This window comes from Eumetopias jubatus, unplaced genomic scaffold, assembly GCF_037043125.1.
Source record: "Eumetopias jubatus isolate StellerSeaLion01/CBP00866 unplaced genomic scaffold, mEumJub1_p1.0 scaffold_2, whole genome shotgun sequence".
In the NCBI taxonomy this organism is placed as follows: Eukaryota; Metazoa; Chordata; class Mammalia; order Carnivora; family Otariidae; genus Eumetopias; species Eumetopias jubatus.
The window spans coordinates 131,994,964-132,020,895 of NW_028274808.1; the positions used below are offsets into that span (position 1 = coordinate 131,994,964).

Here is a 25,932-nt window from a genome sequence, read left to right on the forward strand (position 1 = left end):
AGAAAGTGTTACAGTTACAAAATATAAAGTAAATATGATCAGTCCTGAGAATATGAAAGTAAACCAGATACTAGAAGTTGGGAGGTAGAAAGGGACAACTGAGGAAAACAATAGGGCTTACCCTCCTCTTACAAAATGGGAAGCCAAAAGTTTCATCATACAGTGGCAGGAATAAGACATAAAAAGTGTAAAAGTTTTAAATATAAACAAACAGGGATGCCTGGGTAGCTTAGTCAGTTAAGGATCTGCCTTTGGCTCAGGTCATGATCCCAGGGTCCTGGGGTCGGGCTACCTGCTCAGCAGGGAGCCTGCTTCTCCCTCTCCTGCTCCCCCTGCTTGTGCGCTCTCTCTCTCTCTCTCTCTCTGTCTTTCTGTCTGTTAAATCAATAAAATCCCTTTTTTAAGATTTTATTTATTTATTTGAGAGAGAGAATGAGAGAGAGAGAGCACGAGAGGGAAGAGGGTCAGAGGGAGAAGCAGACTCCCCACTGAGCAGGGAGCCCGATGTGGGACTCAATCCTGGGACTCCAGGATCATGACCTGAGCCGAAGGCAGTCACTTAAGCAACTGAGCCACCCAGGCGCCCTAAATAAATAAAATCTTTAAAAAAAATTAAAAAATTTTAAATATAACCAAACAAAAGTAGTAAGGATAGTGACATAATTGTACTGGGAATATATAGGGAGAAGGGTGTTAGGAGTGGAATAAGTGAACTACATCCTCAGCTGTCATAGAAGAAAATCAGTAATGTCTACTATTGATTAGCTAAGAAATGACACTGTAAACCTTTATTAGAGGCATAGAAGTCAACTGTACAAGAGACAACTAAAAGGATTAAAAGTGGTTAATCTGAAGAGTTAGACAATGGGACTGAGGACTGTTGGTTTTTATTACCTGCCCTGCTGAACCATTTTTTTTAAAAATTATTTATTTGAAAGAGGCAGAGAGAGATTGAGAGAACGAGAGGGGAGAGGGGCAGAGGGAGAAACAGACTCCCTGCTGAGCAGGGAGCCTGATGTGGGACTCGATCCCAGAACCCTGAGATCATGACCTGACCTGAAGACAGATGTTTAACCGACTGAGCCATCCAGGCACCCCTTGTTGAACCATTTTTAAACCAGATATATTCATTACTTTGAATGCATAGATTCATTACTTTAAAAAACATGTGGTTGGACAAGCTAACATTTAACTCCTTCCAGCTCTAAAATTCAGACATCAGAGCCAAGTATGAAGTCTTCTATCCCAGAATGACTGAAAAACTATTGGAAGTACCTCCTTTAGCACAGTCTGGCAGTCATTTCTGAATGTTCTTCCTCAGTGTCCGTTAAAGTAATAGGGAAAAGAAAAGAGACTGTTTCATTGGCCTATGTAATTGCAAAGTATGGTGGCCTTTCCTTCTGAATCCACTAGGACTCTACAGAGCCAGCCTTGCAAACATAAACCTCATACTGATGACTGGTTAAAATACAGTAGTAGCTATCATTCATTAAGTATATTTGTATGTAAGATGTCAGCTCTGCTTTTTAAATATCTCATTTACTCAACCAAGCTGCTATTGTATCCATTTTACAGATGAATTAACTGAGACCTTGGGAAAGGGTAAACAATTAACCAGATATCACATAGTTGATAAAAAGTTGGCAGGAATTCAAAATCCTAGTTTTAGGGGTGCCTGTGTGGCCTAGTCTGTTGAGCGTCCGACTCTTTATTTCAGCTCAGTTCATGATCTCAGGGTCCTGAGATTGAACCCCTTGTCAGGCTCTGCACTTGGGATTTTCTCTCTCCCTCACCCACCACAACACAGACCACACACACACACACACACACACGCACACACACACACACACTCATGTGCTCACGCCCTCTCTCTCTAAAAAACAACAACAAACAAAATCTTTCTTTTAATAGCTGCACTCTATGACCTGTTAATTAGGGATTAAGTCACCTAATGCTATGAGGGGGAGGTGTTATGAATGCTATAGGAGTTATGAATAACGGGAGGTATTATGAGTAACAGTTTTTATCCTTCTGAATTTTTCAAAGTGATTTAGGAGTGGCTTAGCTTTTCTTCTTTGCCCTAAGAAAAAAGGCAACATAGACTAGTGATAATGGCCGAGATCTAAATTCAACTATACCATTTATACTATGACCTCAGGTGATTTGCTTATTTCTCTTAATCTTTTTTATTTCTTTATTCACGTAATAGATGTCTCATTGAACCTACTTCTTAAGACTATTGAGAGGGTAAAATATACTGTGTCTATATGTGAGGCACTCAGCATAATGCCTAGTCATAGTAAGTGCTCAAATCATCATTGAAGGGCTCCTTATCCTTAACTTTTGTTCCCCCCCCTTTTTTAACGCTACTTCAACAACTGGCAGGGCAGCATGAAATTAAGGTTCTCCACATAGAAAACATTTTATTTAGTTTTTTTAAAGATTTTTTTTTTTATTTATTTGACAGAGAGAAGCACAGCGAGAAAGGGAACACAAGCAGGGGGAGTGGGAGAGAAGCAGACTCCCCGCCGAGCAGAGAGCCTGATGCCGGGCTCCATCCCAGGACCCTGGGATCCTGACCTGAGCCGAAGGCCTAATGACTGAGCCACCCGGGCGCCCACAGAAAACATTTTAAACTGTTCCAATGAGGCGCCTGGGTGGCTCAGCATTTGAGCGTCTGCCTTCAGCTCAGGATTCACAAGAATCCTGTAGGGTATGTATTCATAACATCCCAGTTTTACAAATTAGGAAACATTCTCAGGGAGGTGAAGTCACATACACACATAGGATTCAGGTGTGACTGTTTTCAAACACTGTTCTTTTCCTAGACCAGGGGAACTCTAGCCATCTTACTGGATCAAAACTACCTAGTTCTCTTTACATACAATTTTTTTTTTTAAGATTTTATTTTTTTAAGTGATTGCTACACCCAACATGGGGCTTGAACTCACGAGTCTCATGCTCTCCGATTTTCTTAATAGAAAATTTTAGAGACAGAGCCTACATATGTGAAAGTCAACATATATGAAAGCATACACGGGCGCCTGGGTGGCTCAGATGGTTAAGCGTCTGCCTTCGGCTCAGGTCATGATCCCGGAGTCCTGGGATCGAGTCCCGCATCGGGCTCCCTGCTCCCTTGGGAGCCTGCTTCTCCCTCTGCCTCTCTCTCTCTCTGCCTCTCATGAATAAAAAAAAAAAAACTTGGAAGCATACACATGTAAGATGTGCTTTCTTCCTATAGGTATTGGGCAAAAAAGTTTGACAGTTATGTATTTTCTTGCTGTGGGAGCTTTAAAAAGTTAATCTAACTGATCCATTCATTTATAAAATAGGGAAATAGTTTTCTCCTCTACTTCCAAAGAAGCTTGTTAAAAAATCTAATGAGATAATATATGTGAAAAAACCTCTGGAAACTGGGAAATTTCTTTTTTTTTTTGTTTTAATAGCTAAATTTTCTTTTTTGTTTAGTAACATATAATGTATTATTTGTTTCAAGGGTACAGGTCTGTGATTCATCAGTCAGGAAACTTTCTATGCAAGTATTTGTACTATTGTAAACTTGCATTTGAGAGCCATAAGGAAAAGTTGAAGATGATAAAGAGATGTATGAATTCTTTGTGAACTTCCAATTTTTTGTGATCTTCCTGCCTCTTAAATATAAAGTGACCATCAGTCACCCACTGACAGAAGTCTCTTTCCAAGTACTGTAGTGTCTCACAAAAAGCCCCATTTCAATTACTATCAAGAACTGAATTGGAAAAAAAAAATGTAACTAACAATGATTAAGCTCTTCCCGCACACAAACCCAGAATGGGGTCTTTTTCTTTTCAGTAACCAATACTTATAATAAGCTACTAAACCAAAAATTACATAGGTAATCTTTATGCAAGGTGATTTTCTTTCCGTTTTATGATTCATTCTGGAAGCCGTGATTTATTAACCTGGAGAAAGATACGATTACTTAAGTGTAATATGTTTTTTTCACAAGTTCCAACAGGTTGAGCGAAAAAGATTATCCAAATACACTGCTCTTCCTTGTGGATACAATCCCTTATGATATGATACGATTTTCCTGGGCCTTGATTATCGCTGCCCTTGAAAGTTCAACATTTTCTCTGCCCTCGCGTTTCGTTCAAATCAGAATGTGAGATAGCATAATTTCTCGGGATGGGACGGGGGCGGGGGGGTTGCGGAACAATTGATCTCCCCACGTCCCTTTTAAAATAGGAAACTACATCTGCATCCCTTCACTGGTGGTGAGCATCAAGTTTCAAAGAAGCATCTGGACTGCGGACACTGTCAGTGATCTCTGTAACTTGGAGACGAATGTCCACATTTCGGAAAACAAGCGGCAACCAAGCCACCGAGGTCGGCTCGCAAGACCCGGAGGCGGTGCGTCAAAGACAAGCGGACTCGGAAGCCTTGCCCTCCTCTGGACTTTGTCCCTCCCGGATTTCTGAGCTGGCGAGCAGCCGCTCCGCACTGCAGCCCGAACCAATTGTGAAAGACCTAACCAAGCCCAGCCCAGCGGAAGGAACGGTTTCGGAGCCCTTCCTTGTTTTTGCTTTTACTCTCTCCGGTGTTGGACGGAATCGCCCTCCAGAAGCAATTTAGAGTGATTGGTGAAAGGCAGTACACCAAAAGCTCGCGGCAACGACCAGGATGAAGTTCTTTCTGCATTGCCTCCAGCTTCTGCCCTTGCTGATCATCTTCAGCCTAGAGTCTCTCCTGAAGCTTTTTATTCCTAAGAAGAGAAAATCAGTTACTGGAGAAATCGTACTGATTACTGGAGCTGGACACGGAATTGGGAGACTAACTGCCTATGAATTTGCCAAACTTAAAAGCAAACTGGTTCTGTGGGATATAAATAAGGTAATCGTGCTTCCTATGTTTTACTTTCTGTCCCCTTTAATCGTAGTCACGGATGCATTCTGCAGGCAACAACCCTGAACAGCATCTCTATAAAGCAGGGAGAAAAAAAAATTACTACTGGCATTTTACAGATCCATTAATGTTTATGATTACAGGATAAATGGACCTGGAGGATGTAAGATTCCCAGCTACTACCCATCACTAATTTTGCATTGTAAATGTATCCTTCCTTTTGCCCAGAAAAGAATCTGTGGCCTCCTCCAGAGCCTGATTTCACTGATCCCTCTATCTTAAACAAGTGGGAAGAGTAATGGTTTTTAAGCTAGTCTATTAAGAGGTTTGCACCTATTAAGAAAAAAATCCTACTTGCCATTACTGAGATAAGTGGGTTTAAAAGACACCCAACAGAAAGCAATATTACTGTATCATAGCAATTGCCAAAAATAATTTTTAAAATCATCTTTCAGTTAAAAACAATATAAAAGAAAAAACTCTCCGGGGTACCTGGCTGGCTCAGTCAGTAGAGCACGCGACTCCTGATCTCGGGGTTGTTGAGTTCAAGCCCCATGTCGGGCATCGAGTTTACTTAAAAAAGGAAAATTAAACAAAAAATTTTAAATAAAAATAAGAGGAAAAACTCTTCAATATACATAATGTTTTACAAGAATAGGTGTAGGCTTAAAGGAAGAGAGGAGGACTTAGAATCTAACCTTTTATATGGCCAGTGGTAGATGGACAGAGTTTTCTGCAAGGCACCTGAGGGCCTGAAAAGCCATCCCTTACACATCAGTAAACATCCAGCGCTGTGGCTGTAAACAAAAATTCAGGGAATGTGAAGTTAGATAATAGTTCTCCAGTGAGTGGGTGGTTGAGATAGCAATCAACAAGTACTTATTGAGTATCTGTTAGCTGGAGAGTAAGAACACAGTGGCGAATAGGCGAATAATCTTGTAGGGAAAATAGACTTTAAATAATTATACATGCAATGAAAGATACAAACTAGTCCCAGTCTAATCTGATGTCAGACATGGTGGTAGAGTCAAACTCAGTGGAGCTCTCCACCTCTTCATGAGCTACCTCCTAACTAGAATCCTTTTCTGCAAAATGGATAAAATAACAGTACTTACCTTAAAGGGCTGGGAGGATTATACCAAATAGTGCCCACAAAGCATTTAGCAGTGTCTGGCATACGGTAAACACACGTTAGTTATTATCCAGTCACAAAGTGAGTTTAAGCCAACATTAGAGGATTTGGGGCTAAGAATTGGGTTACACATCTGTGTTAATGGCTCCCAATGCCTGTGCTCGTCTGTACAAAATTTTCTCTGATTCGGAGTGGAGTGTATTTATCCAGCAAATAGTTATTGAGTGCCTCCTATCTGCCAGGCACTGTTGTAATACAGACCTGAGGACACAGCAGTAAGAAGAGCACAAAGTTCATGAACAAGGGACAGTAAACAAGATATGCTGTATAATAAATTCTGTAATTGCTAGAAAGTGATAAGTATAAAGAAAAAAATATGAAAGGGGATAGAGACTCTGTATGGTGAGAAGGGCCGGGATGAACGTGTTGATCTTACACAGAAAGCCTCCTGAGATGGAGATAGTTGAGTCAAGATCAGAAGAGGCGGAGGGTACAGTCAGCCCTTCCCATATCTTTGCAGAGAGGGATCAGCAAAGGCAAAGCATGGCACAGAGTGAGGGAAGGGAGAGAAGTAAAAGAAAAGTCTAGATCTGTGCTTTCCAACACAATGGCTGTTGAGCATTTGAAATGTGGCTCATCTGAATTGAGATGTGCTGCCGGTGTAATTACACACAGGATTTCAAAGACAGTATGAAAAGAGGAATGTTGAATATCTTCCTAACAAACTTTTATATAGACTACATATTGAAATACAGTATTTCATAATAACAAATATTCCAAAGTAATATTTTGGACATACGAAGTTGAATAAAATATACTGCTAAATTAAATGTTATTTTTTCAAACGTGACTACTAGAAAAATTAAAATTAAGTACGTGGCTTGCATTATATTTTATGAGACAGCGCTGGTCTAGAAACTCAAGTAGCAGCAGCTCCAGATCATCAAGGTTCCCCTAAGCTATTGTTTGTGCTTCAGCTCTTCCTGGGAGAGCCAGTGGAGGGTTTTAAAGCCAGATTCTAGGCTGTTGGGTTGCAGGGAGAGCAGTTAGCGGACTAGTGGTAATCCAGACAAGAGATGATGCTGGCTTTGCAGACCAGGGAGGTAGTACTGGAAAGTGGTCAGAAAATTAAAGACAATGCAGTATTTATTATGTTAAATTCATTAAATTTAAGTAAACCATCTGTTGTTTTAAGGTGATATCTTTCCCACTTTTTTTGTGGGTGAAATATACATATATATTTAATGCAATGACCATGATAGTAACTGATAGTTTCTGTGTTGGTTTTAACGTCCTTACATGGCCAAATAAAAGATTGGCAGTCCTAGTTAAGTATATACACTGCAGTCCACTTTTCTTGAAATTGTACAGGTTTTAAAATTATGAAAGTCTGAGAACCACTAAACCTGACTGGGGAGGGAGGGTAGGGTGGAAATTTCAAGGAGTCCAGGCAGCAGAACCTAGAGATGAAAAATTTGGGGCTGGTGGCTCTACAGAGAATGAGAATGAGAGAAGAAGAGGAGAGTTTCAGATTGTTTTCAACCAAGCTGGAAGGGCAGGGAGGGGCCAGATCAAATTCCTTCCCCCCAGGGTTCAAAGACAAATTGTCCCCAAAGACAAATTTCTCAGATTAAGTCAAGCAGCAAGGACAGCAATGTCCAAAGATATCCTTCTCAGGATATTGTGGACAGACATCTTCCTACTCATCATGAAGTCCACAGAAAAGGAGCATGAATTTAGGGAGGGATTAGTGGTGGCTTCAGCTTTGTTATTCTACTGAGACAGATGCCATGAATTTTTTATTGTTTTATGTAGATAATCACATTTCTTAACCAGTGTCACCCCCATGCCTCATTAGAGAAGTTTGTGAAGATAAATTTATTTTTTAATTTTTATTTTTTAAAGATTTTATTTATTTGTCAGAGAGAGAGAGAGAGAGCGAGCAAGCAGGGGCAGGCAGAAGCAGAGGCAGAGGGAGAAGCAGGCTCCCCGCTGAGCAAGGAGCCTGACACAGGACTGGATCCCAGGACCCTGGGATCATGACCTGAGCCCAAGGCAGCTGCTTAATCAATTGAGCCACCCAGGCGTCCGTGTGAAGATAAATTTATAGCAAGTAGTGAGCACCTAATATATACTCAAAGACTGTTTATCAAATGTTAAAGTGAATTAATGAATGGAAAAAAACAATGGAAAGAATCAGGAAAACATGTAGATTTTTAGTAGTCTAGGTAATGGGCAAAAAGCTTTGGTTGTGGGGATAGAGGCAAGAATGATAAGTCAAGTCTTAAAGGAGAGCCCAGGATTTACAATTGAGAACTGAGGGGCGCCTGGGTGGCTCAGTCAGTTGGGTGTCTGCCTTCCGCTTGGGTCATGGTACCGTCATCCTGGGATCGAGCCCCGCATCAGGCTCCTGGCTCAGCGGGAGTCTGCTTCTCCTTCTCCCTTTGCCCCTCTCTCCTGCTCATGTTCTTGCGCACGTGCGTGTGCACGCTCTCTCTCAAATAAGTAAATAAAATCTTAAAATAAACAAATAAAAATAATAAAAAATAAAAATTGAGAACTGAATCCAGCACATTAGGAAAAAGGTTAACAGGGGAAATGTTGAAGAATGATGAGCAGTTCCACTGTGCTGAGAAAAATTTTAAAGGTCTGTTTATTTTTTATTTCTTACCAAATGAATATGGAGACTGTCTTAAGATTTTTCCTGGCAGAATTTTGAACTTAAATTTGTTGCATAGTTCAGGAGGTGTGGAGTGCAGACCTTGGCCCTAAGTGGGGAAGACCAGGGAAATAGGCAAAGCATGATTGCAGACATAAAGGAAGGGCATGTTTGTCGCTTCGCACTCTGCGCCTTGACGGAGAAAGCCAACCATTACTAAGCAAATCTCCACAAATGGAATAAAGGGCAAATGGGGTTTTATTGTAGAATTTGTTCCAAAGAAGGACTGAATTTTGTGCAGACCCAAAGAATCAGCACCATATACTTTTTAAAACTTTCTTTATTGTGGTAAAATATGTATTACATAAAAATTTCCATTTTAACCATTTTCAAGCATTCAGTTTAGTTGTGTTGAGTACGTTCACATTGTTACAAAATGACCTCTACTCTCCATCTCCAAACTTTTTCATCATCCCCAAATGGAACTTTGCACACCCATTAAACAATTAGTCCCCACCCCCCCCAGCCCCTGGCAACCACCATTCTGCTTTCTGTCTCCGTGTAATTGACTATGCTAGGTATCTCATATAACTAGAATTATGCAATATTTGCCCTTTTGTATCTGACTTGTTTCACTAAGCTTGATATCAAGGTTCATCCATGCTGTAGAACGTGTCAGAATTTTATTCCTTTTGAAGGCTGAATAATATTCCATCGTATGTATATACTACATTAATGAAATATACTTTCAAAGGAAGGGGCCCAAAGCTGCCTGTTAGGTACAGGAGGGCAACATAAGGTTTACTTGAGACGTTTTGATGTCCCTTGGGGAATAAGGGCTCCTCATCAGAGGACAAACAACAGTTTGTGTGAGAGATTTCAGCAGAAGGGAAAACACCCTCTTTCCTTTTACTGTCACAGTAAGTTCACTGGGCGAACTGCGAATTCTTTCCATAGCTGTCCAGGTTTGGGTTTTCTGCAAGAGGAATTACAGTTTACCAGCAAATTCACACACTAGTGTTCTGCTCTACCATTCTCTCTGTGGGTAGGTGTAGTAAGTCCACCCACTTGTGCATTAGCTGACAAGAATGTCTTGGCTTGCAGAGTTCACAGACTAACCCTCGATCCAAGGTATGGTTTGAGACATTCTTTACAACGAAAAAGCTACAAAATCGGTAAAGGCAAACCAACAAGCAAAAATGGAAACAAAAAAAAGAAAAACAAAAACAGAACCCTATGGTCTGATCATGAATTTAAGGTGACAAAATCAGCACTCCAGACTGGGCTCGTCATTCCTTTTCTCAAATCCACTCTCCTTGTGACTTCATCTGACTTGTGGCAACACCGTGTTGCCAGTTCCTTAAACTAAAAAAGGAAGGACGTCGCTTCGGTTCTTCCCACCTTCCTCATGTTGTCCCCAAGTCCTGCTGATTTTGCCTCCTAAAGATATGTTTTGAGGATCATTCTCTTCTCTCCATTCTTTATAGTCGTGCCACAGTTCAAGCTTGTATCCTCTGTTGGCTGAGTGATTGTCAACTGCCTACTAATCTTTCTCTCTTCCTGCAGTATTGACCCCTAAAATCTGTTCTCCATACTTCAGCAAGAGTAATCAGTATAATTCACATATCTGATTCTGTCATTTAATCAGTGCACTTAGTATGACACACAATGCCCTTTAATCTGGACTCTTACTGGCCTTGAGCTTTATGACCCAGCAACGCCAATCTGCTGATATTTTCCCACTGACCTTTCTCCGATCCATCCCTTGTTTGCACTCTGCCTGCCTGCCCTTTCGCCTCTCTTTACCTGTCTGTTCCACTCACTCTTAAGACCCTACTCTGGTACCTTTCCTTTTTTTCTTTTTTTTTAAAGATTTTATTTATTTATTTGACAGAGACACAGCGAGAGAGGGAACACAAGCAGGGCGAGCGGGAGAGGGAGAAGCCGGCTTCCCGCCGAGCAGGGAGCCCGACGCGGAGCTCGATCCCAGGACCCTGGGATTCTGAGCCAAAGGCAGACACTTAACAACTGAGCCACCCAGGTGCCCCTGGTACCTTTTCTTCTAGAACTCTATTTCATGCCCCTCCTCTGTGTTCCCATAACTTTCTGTATATTTTTCTGTTATTATACTTAACCACAGTGTGTTAGTTTGAACCATGTGAAACTGCCAATATTCAATCCTTTATTCCGACACAATAACAATTTCATATGTCCTACCTAAATCTTATACTTTTTGTTTCTTTCTACTAGACCGTGAGCTTGCTAAGGTCAGTACTCTGTCTCTTTCATATTTCTATCTGTAAGGTTCTTCTAAGCACCGTGACTGACCCACACATTAAAATGTTAAAAGAATGAGTGAATGAACGAATGTAATTAGCCCCTTACTTATTTATTTATTTAGCTAGAAAATTGATGTATGTGGATAGTTTTTAGTGACAAAGAAAAAGCTAAATATTATTTTTTTAAATCTTGGTATGGAATACACACACACACACACATTCACAAAGTATGTAAAATTCATGAATACAAAACTAGTATTTTAAGATTTTTATGTTCTTTAAAAAAGCTTGCTTTAAGTTTGGTTCCAAATAAAAGAATCTTGTCAAAGTACTAAGAGCAAAGTGTACCTATATCCCTGCCAAAAATGTGTCCAGTTAAATTCCCGCCTAATGCTAGTTCAAACAATCTGACCATCCCTAATTATTTTCAGCTGTTGATGTAATATGTTCATGTCATTTATTTCATTCTCTTTTCAAACTTTTTGTTGCCTTTCCTAGCACGGAATTGAGGACACAGTTGCTGAATGCAGGAGACTGGGTGCGAAGGCTTATGCCTTTGTGGTAGACTGCAGTAACCGAGAAGATGTTTACAACTCTGCAAAGAAGGTGAAATTTTGCATTTGGTTAGGATCGGGCCATGTCAGAGCTTGGAGGGATTCTGGAGATGACACCGTCACGATGCAGACAAAGTAGCGGAAGTTTTGTGATTTGCCTAAGGTTGTGCAGCCAAGTAGTGGCAGACCCAGAACTAGAACCTAGAACTGAGTTTCCCAGACTTGAGTGTGTTCTAGAATCTTCCAGAGAGCTTCTTAAAAAATGACACACCCGAGGTTTGCTTTCAGTGGATCGGGGCCTAGGCCCAGGAATCTGCCCGTTTAGTACCCTACATACCCACCCACGCCTCACCCATGTGATTCTGCTACAAGTAAATTCTTGGGTGACACTGCAAATCACTGATGGGGTCTTCAGATGCCCAAAGAACTGGGTTAGGGAGTTAGGATAAATTTAACTGTTTATCAGGCTTTGATCATAGATTTCTCTCTATAAAGCAGTATTTGCCTCTTCTATATACAACTGAAATATACCATGTGTATATAATGGAGTTTCACTCCGAACGCATTTATACATGTACTTGTTGAGTAAATGCTACAATAGTAAGAAAGTCAGTAGAATTATCTGAGCAAATTCCTTAAAACACACATTCCTGGACCTTACCCCTGGATAATCTGATCCAGTACAGTATAAAGATTCTGATTCAACCCGCCTTGAGAACCTCCTTGTTTAGGGAATTTTAGATTTGAGGACATTTTTAACTTCTGTTTTTGAATTGTAAACTTTTTATTTTAAGCTAATGCCTCTATTACTGGTGAGGCCTGAGCTAAGTCAAAAGAATAAGTAGAAATTGGGGCACCTGGGTGTCTCAGGTGACTGACTTGATATCAGCTCCGGTCATGATCTCAGGGTCATGAGATCGAGCCCCCATGTATGGCTCTGTGCTGGGTGTGGAGCCTGCTTGGGATTCTCTCTCTTCCCCTCTCCCTCTGCCCCTCCCCACACTCCACCTCCCCCACTCCCTCCCTCTCTTAAAACAAAACAAAACAAAACACCAACTAAGTAGAAATTACCCAGACTAGTGGTGGGAAATAGCTTTCCCGGGGGGAGGTACAGTAAGAGCAAGGCCTGTAGACAAGAAACATCTGCATTTAACAGTTACTATTTTACTTAAATTAACGATGATTTTCCTTTAGAGAGATGTACACTCTTCCAGTTACTACTGGCTCTATCATTGCAAGTTACTTAACCTCCCTGTGCCTAAGTTTCCCCAGTTATAAAATGGGGATCACAGCAGTACCCACCTCAGAGCTGTTAGGAGGATTAAGTGAATTAATGATGTAAAGTCTTTGAATCAGTCCCTGGCACACAGTGATTGCTTCTAGACTCATCTGGGAATAGGCTGTTCTGGAAAAGGTAATTTCATTATTTGAACCTATTCATGGGTTTTAACCCTAGTGTTTTTCCTGAAATTGCTCAAGGACAAACAATATGCTTAACAGAATATGCACAATGACATGTGACAATCAGATATTTTGAAGTGATTTTGATGTGGTTACTTTAATATCAGGACATTTTTGTGTCACCTAAGCATTTAAACTCATGGCTTGCTTTCACTACTGAGAAATGTGCAGAGCAGACAGTCATGGTGTGGAGAGGCAATAGGGGATGATGGGGAGCCCAGGATGAAGGAAGGGACAAGTGTGTGCGGGCAAATTCTTTGGCAGCATAGAAGAGCGATTTGTATTTTAAGTCATGCTAGTTTGGAGGCATTACAACATCTTCGTCACTTCAACCACACACACTGTCCTGTTCTTCTCAATAACTGAGGGGCATTATTCTGAACAACAGTTTTCATATCGTGCTAGAGATGTGGCTATAGGTACAAATAGTGTTGAGCAAGGGCCCAGTATCTTAGCTTGACTCTTTCATACTTTAAAACAACCTGATGAGTTCATTTCTGGCTGACAAGCCTCTAGCTGTTGGCACACTGGTGTCCTACTGGGTCGCTGATGGGTATCCCACCTCCTGGCCTCCTTTGTGTTTGAGCTCTGAGGTTTGTCTTGGGCTCTGAGGTCAGAAGATCTGGGAGAGTCTCAGCTCCATGTGACCTTGAATAGCCACATGACCTTGAGCAAGAAACAGCTATTCTGTGTTTCATGTTTCTCATCTCTAAAGTGAGCATACCAAGGGTTGCCAGCTAATGGAATTATTTTGAGAATTAAATGAGATAAATAATGAAATTGTGCAAAATGCATAGCACAATGAAAGCCTTTAACAGGCTATTTGCCACCTCCCCCTCAGTCCCCCAGCACACTGCAGCACTATCTAAATATGATAACTCTTAACAGAAGTTAGCTTTTATTTGGAGCACAGTGTATAACAGAATGCATTGTAACTCTAGGGCCTATCCACCAAGAAGCTTAGTTACTCAAGGAACTGTAAAAATATCAGATAAGATATTCTGGCATTGCCAGCCCTTAGGCCAACTGTCACGTGCAGGGGGAAGGTTGGTGAGCAACAAAATAAATAGTTTGTACTACAAAAATAAAGAAATAGAAGATGTGACCAGCTTAATGGTATAATCAGTTTTACATAGATTCCCAGATCGTTCCTGCATTTGCCAATTGATTAAAAAAAACTTTTTTGCTTACCTTTTGAAGCAGTATTTAAAAAATAAATGCTGTTTTTGTTTTTTGTTTGTTTGTTTTTTTGTCTTTTGCCACTGGTTATGTTTTTATTAGCCATAAGCCTCTCAGAGTAAAATCAGAGCAAAGTCAAGAGCCTAAATTGCAAAAGAAAACTTCTACTTAACCAGACTTACAGGTAGAGCTGTTTTGAAATTAAGTACCTAAGATTAAAAGGTTCTTTTTTCCATATTGGCACATAGATTACAAAACTACTTTTCCCCCCACATCTAATAGAGGAACACGTAGTTCTTTAATAATCCTTGCATGCAAACCTTCCTTCATAACTCTTTATGATACAGATATTTGTCTTATTTTTAAAGGTGAAGGAAGAAATTGGAGATGTTAGTATTTTAGTAAATAATGCTGGTGTAGTCTACACATCGGATTTGTTTGCAACACAAGACCCTCAGATTGAAAAGACTTTTGAAGTTAATGTACTTGCACATTTCTGGGTAGGTATGACTTCTTTTATGAAAATATTCCCTTTTGTAAAATCCAAAGACTATGTTTAAAGTGGAGATTTCAGGACACCTGGGTGACTCAGTCAGTTAAGTGTCTGCCTTTGGCTCAGGTCATGATCCCAGGGTCCTGGGATCAAGTCCTGCATCAGGCTCCTTGCTCAGCAGGGAGCCTACTTCTTCCTCTGCCTGATGCTCCCCCTGCTTGTGCTCTCTCTCTCTCTGACAAATAAATAAATAAAATCTTAAAGTGGAGATTTCAGCAGACATAAAGATGTATCAAATTAATACTGAAGTTTTCTCCAGGTACTAAGGATAATATACAAAGAGGTCATTTTTCAGGGCTCATTTGGAAGAGCATGAGACTCATGATCTTGAGGTCGTGAGTTTGAGCCCCACGTTGGGTTGAGATTATTAAAAAAAATAAATAGACTTAAAAAAAAGAGGTCATTTTTCATGCTCTGACCAAATCTCATCAACCATTCTTCCTCCCCCTTAGTAATATTAATACTAATAATTCATTAATAATAAACTTTAGGTGTTATGTATGTTTTAATTTTAAACTAGATTCTCTCATCTATGTGACATTGTTTATGAAGAAAGGGATTAGGGGTCATCTGAGTCCTTTTGTGTGGTTTTTTATTTTTTTTAAAGATTTTATTTGTTTATTTATTTGAGAAAGCGAGAATGAGAGAGAGAGAGAGAGAGAGAGAGCACATGAGAGGGGGGGAGGGTCAGAGGGAGAAGCAGACCCCCGCCGAGCAGGGAGCCCGATGCGGGACTCGATCCCGGGACTCCAGGATCATGACCTGAGCCGAAGGCAGCCGCCCAACCAACTGAGCCACCCAGGTGCCCGGATTCTCAAAGTTTTCAGCATCTATTGCTTTGCTTACTTTTTCCAATCTATGCATCCTATCCAGTTGTCTTAATTTGTCACATTTGGCAATTAATTGGGTTTTTTTCCCTTTATTCTAGGAAAAGTGTTAACAAAATATAGCTTTGGAAATATTCCCACTAGGTCTGCAGATCAGAAATAACAATATATATTTTTCTCTTAATAAACACTATTTCTAGACTACAAAAGCATTTCTTCCAGTGATGATGAAGAATAATCATGGCCATATTGTCACCACGGCTTCAGCAGCTGGGCATTTTGGGGTCCCCTTCTTACTTGCTTATTGGTGAGCATGCATTTCCTTAATTTGTTTCTATGTTTAACTTGTGTGTGATTTCTTACCCTGTCTAATGAAAACTACCATTAATGATGATAAACTTGAAGTTGCCCAAATAGAAAGTTGCACAAAGTCTCTTGTACAACAGCATTATCAACCATTAACCCCCTCCAGGCTGACCATTCTAGAGGTGGCTGCAGGGAACTTATCCGATTAGAAGCCAGCTCTTTTTAAAAAAAAAAAAAAAAGCTTTTATTTACTTATTTCAGAAAGAGAGAGCTCTAGAGAGAGAGCAAGCACAAGAGGGAGACGCAGGCTCCCCGCTGAGCAGGCAGCCCGATGCAGGGCTCCATCCCAGGACCCTGGGATCATGACCTGAGCCGAAGGCAGATGCTCAGTGACTGAGCCACCCAGGCGCCCCTAGAAGCCAGCTCTTAAAGCATTTCTCATCCCTTTTAGCAGCAAGAAATTATAAAACAAGAGTAATATTTTTGTACCATGAAGAAAAGTTAATAATAAATTTTAATAATTTTATGGAAACAAAACGGTATAAAGAGAAAGAGTGTAATCTAGGATTCTAAACATTAAAAGCATCCCAACAGTGGAATTGTAAAAAAAATTATAATAGTTATACATTTAAAAACCCATGCCATTGGGCGCCTGGGTGGCTCAGTTGGTTAAGCGACTGCCTTCGGCTCAGGTCATGATCCTGGAGTCCCGGGATCGAGTCCCACATCGGGCTTCCTGCTCAGCGGGGAGTCTGCTTCTCCCTCTGACCCTCTTCCCTCTCGTGCTTTCTATATCTCATTGCCTCTCTCTCTCAAATAAATAAATAAAATCTTTAAAAAAATAAAAAAATAAAAAAAATAAAAACCCATGCCATTATAATACCTGAAGAACTTACTGTAGCAAGCAGGGCACAGTAGTGGTATGCTCCACTGTATACTGTAAAGAATTGATTAGTGAGGCCACCATACCCCAGGGGATCCTACTGGTTGCACATACCCCAACAGTGCTTGGCCATTTCTATATTTTAAGCAAGTAATAACTCTTAAAATGTTGAATTGTGTAAGTAATATGTAGTGTCCAATAAATATACATATACATATGCTCAAATTTGTTTTCTACCATCATGCTCTTTTGGAATTAAGTATCTAAGTTCTAGAAACAACAGATATAGTTGTGTGGGTATAAATATATAAACATTGGCATGGGTGGGTATCTTATTTGTATCTAATGTAAATATATGTATATATCCATATATAAAAGATCTATATCTTGCATTTTACAAGTTCCCAAGGATATATACCAAGCCATTTTCCTCTAACCACACCTAGAGAGTGGTTATTCTTTGATAATGACAAGTAATTTTATTTTGTTCCTTTTATTCATCTCTGTTTTCTTTCTTAACATATATTTGTTTTCTAATAGCTTTTAAAATCAACACAGACTTGGATTGAGGCTTTTTTTCTAAAAGATGAAAGGACTGCTGAGGCAGTCACAGAGCAGACCTATGGTCCAGAGCCAGTGGAAGTTTGGTGATTGTCCCCTGGCCGTCTGAGACTGATAACAATTTGGCCTTCCTTCACTTGATGAAAGATAGCTGCAGGTGTTGCTTCTCAGCTACTACATGGCACCCTGTTCCCCTGCCAGATTCTTAGTCCCCAGGTATCCAGATGAGCCAAGAGAATCTGAGTCCAGCAGGGCTGGGAAAGCTGTCATGCCTCCTCCTTCTCTTTGCCATAGTAAATACTGTAGCTCTTTTGATTCGGATTTGATTCTATTCCATTGAATGTTCAGCAGTGAAAATCAAGAGAGAACGTGTTTTGCGTGAGAAACAAATTTATTTTGGTCACCATTGATAGTGCTTTCAGCAGAACTAAAAGATCTCACCGCGTCTTGTCAAAGCAGGAACGACACACACAGTTGTGTGGATTGTCGACTACACAGTTCTAGGCTGCACTGTTCATATTCAGGTCCCTTTAAACTCGAAAGATTTTCCAGGAGATGGCCATAAAGTCGCTTGAGGAGAGGTAGGTTTTTCTTCTTCACACAAAGGCACCGTTTGGGCTGAAAGGTAGGGTCGCAAGCACACAAGTGGTTTGTGCACTTCTGGCTTTGGGATGGAGCGGCGGCTTGCTTGCCCTATAGGACTCTTCTTTGGATGCTCAGCTGCACATGGCCTGAGCTGCGGCAGTCTGTGATCCTTAGTGACCATAACTGTCTTGGATTCAGTTGACTCTGGTTTTTGCTCAGCGTCTTATCAATGATAGAGCTTTCACAGAGACACACTGAAGACTTCTCCCAGCAGAAAGCAGTGTTTATCAGTGGTTGTTACTAACAACTGGGCAATGCAACTGAGATGCTGCTTTTTAAAACAAACTTTTTTATTGACATATAGCATACATTGGTTAAAAACACAGAAATCATAAATGTGCAGCTCAATGAGCTACTGTAAATGGACACATCTATCTAACCACCATGCAGGTCAAAAAATAGGACAAGACCTTAGAAGCACGTTTTAGAACTCTTCGCGACCAGCAGTCCCTCTTTCCTTCTCGAGGGTAACCCCTGTATTGAGGGTAACCCCTGTATTGACTTGTAACACCACAGATTAATTTTGTCTATCTTTGATCTTCATATACACAGAATCACGCTATGTTTGTGAGGTGTATCCTTGCTGTTGTTGGTAGCTACAGCTTCATCATTTTCTTGCCTGCATAGTTTTGCGTGATGTGACTAGACAGTTGTTTATTTATCCATACTAGTGTTTACAAACATTTGGGTTGTTTTCAGGATGGGACTATTGTGAATGATATGGTTATGAATCTTGACTGAATCACTTACTAACATTATGTGACCTTTGGCAAGTTACTCAACTCCTCTGTGGTTCATTTTCTTCACCCCTATGAGAGGCTAATCATAGCAACTAACTAAATCATCAGGATGCTGTAAAGTTTAAATCGTATAATGTAATGCACTTAGTATAGAATCTGGAGTCCTCTAAGTGTTCAATAACAGGAGGGTACCTGTTGATGTCACATTCCAATTCTACTTTCCTGTAATCACACAAAATAGCAAAGTCCTGCCTCTCATTTTAGCTTCCAGAATGCTTTGCCTCAGTGGAACTAATCCCATATGCTCCGGCTCCCCCAATGTTGAAATGAAATGAGAGGGGGTCTGGAATTACCCGATTCTTTTCCATGTAATCGAGCCTTTATCTGCCACTGGCCTGAGTTGCTTTAATATATTTGTGCACTTTTAGTTCACTTAAGAAAAATCAGAAAATACAGTGTAGTAAAAGAAAAAAAAATTACCAATAATCTTACAGAATGCAGAAATCATCGTGGTTAGCATTTGTTATAATCTAGGACACTTTCAATACAGTTATATAGTCAAGCATTGAAAAAAATCTGCCTACATAATCTTGGCTTTTTAAAATTTTAAATGAACATTTTGCACGTTAATACATACATGTGCAATATCATTTCATTTTTTGCATGGTATGCCGCTGCACATATGTGCCACTGTTTATGCAATTTATCCATTATTGTTGCACAGTTCATTTGTCAGGACTCTTTCAGTTACAAGGAACACAACACTTAAACTGCCTGGGACCAAAAGAGGAATTGTTTAGCTCTGTAGTTAAAACTCTCAGGCAGGCTCTTTGCCTCTGTCTGTTGGTGAGGTAGTTCCCGAGTAATGTCCCCCAGTAACCAGCAGGTAGGGGAAAAGCCATGATTTCCCAGTACTGCCTTCAAACGCTCTAGCTCCAGAGATCACTCCAACTGGCTGGATCCAGCCACTGTACAGGGTGCCACCTGCGTGACGTGGAATAGGAAGGCCAAAGGGCAAAAACAACAGCTGTTTGTTGTTTTTGCCAGACATTTAAAATTGTTTCCAACTACTGGCCTTCATTGGACTAACCTTGAATATAAATCTTTAGAAACATGATTGATTATTTCTTTGGGATAAATATTTATAAGAGGAATGACTGGATCTAGGAGCATGGCATTTTTTGAATGAATTTGATACCTTTTGTCAAATTGCCTTCCAGAAAACGCCGCCAGTTAACCTGTGCTTTGGAAACTAGGAAGCTGTGGAAAGTCCTCTCTCGTTCTTTTTTTTAAGCTTAGACATATATTGAAGGTTTACAGAGAAAAGAGTCCCAGTTCAATGATTTAACTTTTTTTTTAAACTTTTTTTTTTTTAAAGATTTTTTTATTTATTTGAGAGAGAGACAATGAGAGATAGAGAGCACGAGAGGGAAGAGGGTCAGAGGGAGAAGCAGACTCCCTGCTGAGCAGGGAGCCTGATGCGGGACTTGATCCCGGGACTCCAGGATCACGACCTGAGCCGAAGGCAGTCACTTAAGCAACTGAGCCACCCAGGCGCCCCCAGTTCAATGATTTAAAATGAAAACATTCTGTACGTTGAAAAGCAACTCAAATACAAATTTCCTCATATCCTCACCATTATTGCTAAGCAAAAATTCCATCTTGTTTTAGTTTCTATTTATTTTATTCCTGGAATAACACATTTTTAGATGCATATACCCATCGGTATTTTTATATTGTGAATTTTCTGCTAATGTCCTTTAGCCATTTCTCCATTGGAGTATTGTCTTATTTGTTTATAAAAGTTGCCCTATACGCATACGCCTGGGTGGCTCAGTCGTTAAGCGTCTGCCTTCGGCTCAGGTCATGATCCCGGGGTCCTGGGATCGAGTCCCGCATCGGGCTCCCTGCTCAGCGGGAAGCCTGCTTCTCCCTCTCCCACTCCCACTGCTTGTGTTCCCTCTCTCTCTGTCAAATAAATAAATAAAATCTTAAAGAAAAAAAAGTTGCCCTAGATTAATGCATACCCACGGCTTACATATTGCAACTGCTTTACCAGTTTGTCATTTGCCTCTCAACTTGGTTGGGAGCCAGTAAAGTTTAGAGTATACCATATAGAGGCCTGGTTTATTGCCCTAATTTAAAGCCTGATTCTGCCACTTTGTTTTGTGTGTTTGGGCAAGCCCTATAACGCTGTAGGGGAAGTCATCCAAAAGACATGACCTGTGAGCTAGACCTAGGCAATTGGAGGCTCCTCCCCACTGCCCTGTCCTTGGAATGTGGTATCCGACTGCCTTCCCCATTCCCAAAAGCTGCCCCAGGAACACAGCCTTGAGACAGAAATGTGGTGTCGGGGGATGCCTGGGTGGCTCAGTCGGTTAAACACCTGCCTTCGGCTCAGGTCCGGGGATCCTGGGATCCTGAGATCCTGGGATCAAGCCCCGCATCGGGCTCCTTGCTGAGCAGGGAGCCTGCTTCTCCCTCTGCTGGGTGCTTCCCCTGCTTGTGCTCTTGTTCCCTCTCTCTCTTTCTCACTCTCTCACTGGCAAATAAATAAAATCTTAAAAAAAAAAAAAAAAAAAACGTGGTGTTGAGCCTATCTGGATGGTATATGTGACTGAACCCAATTAAGGCCTCTATATAAACTTTTAAGATTCTGGCAGGTGGGTGTGGAGATCTACTCACCTTATGTCTGCCCAAGACAAGCCTCCCAAGTTCTCTTGCTTATTAAACCTGCCACCTACCAATCTGGAGTGGTCTGTCTGTTTCTTTGGCTTCCCTGCCCTGTGCAGCAGGGAACAGCTTCAGATTATACCCAACAAGCTCCCAAGGAGATTGCAAACCAATTGCCCCCACCCCAGTGCCTCAGTGTCCTTTGGTAAATGAGGATCATAGTAACATCTATTGCAGAGTCGTTGTGAGGATTAAATGCAATAATACATCTGAATAACTGAGGACAGTGTCTGACATGTAGTGATCAATTTTACATATGATTATTTTTGTGTCATTTTTCAAGGTAAGGTTTACATTTTACGTAAGTAAATTTAGCAATCTTTAAAGCCTTCAGTGTATGTGTAAGCTTTAAAAAAAAAAAGTTGAGAGAACTTTCCACAGGTTTGTATTTTCCAAAGCACAGGTTACTTGGCAAGAATTTACAACTACTTTGTATAATTGCTAATAAAGACAGACTTAAAGAAAAATAATCTGGTAATTAATGGCACTGAACTGCACACTTAAAAGTGGTTAAAATGGCAAATATTATTGTAAATATTTTCACACAATTTTTAAAAGTTAATAATGTCATATTCCAAAAACCATTGAATTGTACACTTCAGATGGGTGAATTATGACATGAATTTATTTCTCAGTAAAGGTATTTTCTTAAAAACCTAATTGGAAAAATAATATCTGCTTAGAATATGATTAATTTTCCTTCTCTTGCCAAATGAGGAACTGTGACAATAAGAATAGTTATGCATTTTGATTCATTCATTTGACAAATACTTATTGAGCAGCTATTATAAGCCAAGCACTGGTAGGCCCTTGGGATTTACTGGAAACCAAAATAGTCACAAAACTTAGAGTAAAAGTATGAGGGACAGATGTAAAAAAAAAAAATTCAGCCCAATGAATATTTAATCACAAATCCTAAATAGGCTATCATGAAAAACTGAAGATTACTATATAATGGGGAAAAAATTTAGACTAGGGGTCAGGGGAGTCCTCTTTGAGGAAATGAAACTGAGACTTCAAGGGAAAAATAGGACTTGTCCAGGAGAATTTTCCCAGGAATTCTTGGATATATTAGATAATTAACAGGTTCTAGTGACATTAAATCTTACGGAAACAACAACAGCAAAAACAAACACTTGGCCAATTTTTTTTTTAAGATTTTTTTATTTATTTGACAGAGAGAGAGAGAGAGCACAAGTAGGCAGGCAGGCAGGCAGGCAGAGGCAGAGGGAGAAGCAGGCTCCCCGCTGAGCAGGGAGCCCGATGTGGGGCTCGATCCCAGGACCCTGGGATCATGACCTGAGCCGAAGGCAGACGCTTAACCGACTGAGCCACCCAGGCACCCCATTGGCCAATTTTCCTAGCAAGACCTTTGAACCTACTCAGTTCTCACCTTAGTAGGTGATGTTGGGACGTAGTAAGTAGTAAGTAACAAGCATTGTTCTGTGCCAATGCTTCTTAGACTTTAAGGATTGATTTATTGATTGATTTTTGAGACAGAGATCACTCATGCTTGCACACAAGCAGGGGGGAGGGACAGAGGGAGAAGGAAAGAGAGAACCCCAAGCAAGCTCCCCCCAGAGCCCAGAGCCCGGCCTGGGCTTGATCTCATGACCCTGAGATCACGACCTGAGCCAAAATCAAGAGACGGATGCTTAACCGACTGAGCCACCCAGGCGCCCTGCTTCTTAGACTTTAATGCCTATGAATTTATCTGAGGGTCTATAATGCACATTCTGATTCGATAGGTCTGGGCTGGACCCTGAGACTCATCTGATGGCCGCGAGGCTTGGCACAGGACCACACTTAACTAGGGAAAACAGACATCTGAAATAAGTAGATGCAGCAGCTTTCTGGAATTATTTTGTGACCTCTCTCTGTTTATTTTCAGTTCAAGCAAATTTGCTGCTGTTGGATTTCATAAAGCTTTAACTGAAGAACTGGCTGCCTTAGAAAAAACTGGCATCAAAACAACATGTCTCTGCCCTAATTTCATAAACACTGGCTTCATCAAAAACCCAAACACTGCGTAAGTTGAGACAGAAAGGAAGACAAAAGGGTTGGTGATTACTATGAATATCAGCCATTCTGTGGGTTTTCTTAAATAGTTTAATCCTTCAAACACCTGATATTCAATGCCCTTAGCTCATCTCAATTTCAGCTCCTGTAGAGTGTGGGGAAACAGGTGGAGAGAAAAAGGGAGAGAATGTATATAAACATAAATATGAGTTAACTCAGGTGAACTTGCTAATCCTCCTTTCTTTCCTTTTCCTGGGCCGTGGTTCTCTGACTTAAGTATACATACATTTCATCAGGAGTGCTTGGGAACCGCGTAAGGATCCCACCCCCAGAGATGTTGATTGTTTGGGTTTGGCCGGGATAGGGTGGTGGTGGGAGAAGGGGCCTTGGGGCTCTGTTTAACAAGCACCATTGGCAATTGAGATACAGACAACCCAGGACCACGGTGTGAAGAACACCCTCCTTTGGTAATCTAGAGGTTATCCTCCAAAATGAGTACCAGTCTTTACTTGGTTAAAAAACGAAACTAGGGCGCCTGGGTGGCTCAGTTGGCTAAGCGACTGCCTTCGGCTCAGGTCATGATCCTGGAGTGCTGGGATCGAGTCCCACATCGGGCTCCCTGCTCAGCAGGGAGTCTGCTTCTCCCTCTGACCCTCTTCCCTCTCGTGCTCTCTGTCTCTCATTCTCTCTCTCTCAAATAAATAAATAAAATCTTAAAAAAAAAAAACGGAACTAAAGGGGCGCCTGGGTGGCTCAGTCGGTTAAGCGTCTGACTCTGGAATTCAGCTCAGGTCATGATCTCAGGGTTGTGAGATCGAGCCCTGCATGAGGCTCCGAGCTGGGCATGGAACCTGCTTAGGATTCTGTCTCCCTCTGCCTCTGCCCCTCCCCCAACCCCTCTCCCTCTCTAAAAAATAAATAAATGCAACTATAAAGGATCAGTTCTGAGGTTAACTTTTAATGTTTCTCCTCTTTAGGAATAATTTTAATGTCATTGTAAACACGATGCATACTTTTTGAAAAATTCCAACATACAGAAAAATACAAATAAGTAAGAAAGTTTCTTTTTGAGTTTCCTTGAAACCCTCTATCCAGTGCAGACTACCCTTACCATTTTGATAAACATTCTTCTAGACGTCTCTCCGTGTACTGCTTAAATGTCTGAATTTTATGTAACTGGCATATATTACACCTGGGGTTCTGGAGGCTGTAAGTCAGGTACTTATTTCGCTCAGTATTATGTTGTGGACCTCATTTCCTGTCAGTAAATACAGAGCTTTAGCATAAATTCTATTGATTACTTAGTCTGAACACTTGTGTCTACTAGTGATTTTTTTTTTCCCCTGGCACAGCTGTAATGAGCATCCTAGTGCACACACATTTTCACAATTTGGTACCATTTCCTTCAGGTAGATTTTATTTTATTTTATTTTATTACTTTATTTTTATTTTTTAAAATATTTTATTATTTATTTGACAGAGAGAGACACAGTGAGAGAGGGAACACAAGCAGGGGGAGTGGGAGAGGGAGAAGCAGGCTTCCCGCGGAGCAGGGAGCCCGATGCGGAGCTGGATCCCAGGACCCTGAGATCACGACCTGAGCTAAAGGCAGACGCTTAATGGGGAGCCACCCAGGCGCCCCTTATTTTATTTTTTTAAAGATTTTATTTATTTGTGAAACAGAGAGCGTGAGCAGGGGGAGGGGCAGAGGGGGGAAGCACACTCCCCGCTGTGCAGGGAGCTGGACAACGGGACAATGTGGGACTCGATCCCAGGACTCTGGGATCATGACCTGAGCCACACAGGTGCCCCTCCTTCAGGTAGATTTTAGAAGAGGGGTTTCTGGGTCGAAGGGTATTCAAATGTTCAATATTCCTATGTGCTGCCAAACTGGGAAGTGTTGTGCCAGTCTGTAGCACGGTACAAGAAGAGCACACCTCCACTTCCCTGCTTCCTCACTGCTCTGCCTTCCGGGGATGTAATGTTCTTTCCCTCTGTGAAGGATCGTCTTTGTTTTCTGATGACCCAGGAGCTAGATCAAAGTGTTGTCTTATGTTTTGGGGTAGTTTGACTTTTGTGAATTGCCTGTTTCATGGCCTCTGCTCATCTTTCCCACTGAGCTATCGAGTTTTAAAATTGGTGTCTATCAAGATACCCTTTTATATGTCATAGATGTTGCATATGCTTTTCCCCAGCTGACTATTTGCTGTTAAAACTTATTTTTATTTAGTTTTCCATTAAAATTTCTCATTTTTTTCCCTTCATGGCCTTTAGTTTCTGCGAGGTGTTTACGAAGGTCTTTTTCACCCCAAGCTTATGAAAATATCTACCTATATTGTTTTTCTAGTACTTTTATGGTTGTATTTCACATTCAGACCTAATTTACTTTAAGAAATAAGGTCATGGTAATGCTTGTTTTCCCCAAATAGTTAATGTTATTTTGCATCATTTATTAAATAATACATCATTTCCTTCACTGCTTTGAACAATGTCATCTTTATAGTCTGCATATTTACT

The 25,932-nt window shown here is 40.8% G+C and overlaps 1 protein-coding gene across 1 annotated transcript in view; it reads left to right on the plus strand.

The window, feature by feature from the left end:
* Positions 1-4,549: 4,549 nt before the first annotated feature.
* The window catches only part of HSD17B11 (hydroxysteroid 17-beta dehydrogenase 11), a 34,691-nt gene continuing 13,308 nt past the window's right edge, over positions 4,550-25,932 (plus strand). The window contains exons 1-5 of the mRNA XM_028117815.2: positions 4,550-4,872; positions 11,453-11,560; positions 14,517-14,648; positions 15,729-15,835; positions 23,288-23,425. Coding sequence (XP_027973616.1) covers positions 4,663-4,872; positions 11,453-11,560; positions 14,517-14,648; positions 15,729-15,835; positions 23,288-23,425 — 695 coding nt within the window. The 5' untranslated portion in view covers positions 4,550-4,662. The remainder of the gene's footprint in view (positions 4,873-11,452; positions 11,561-14,516; positions 14,649-15,728; positions 15,836-23,287; positions 23,426-25,932) is intronic.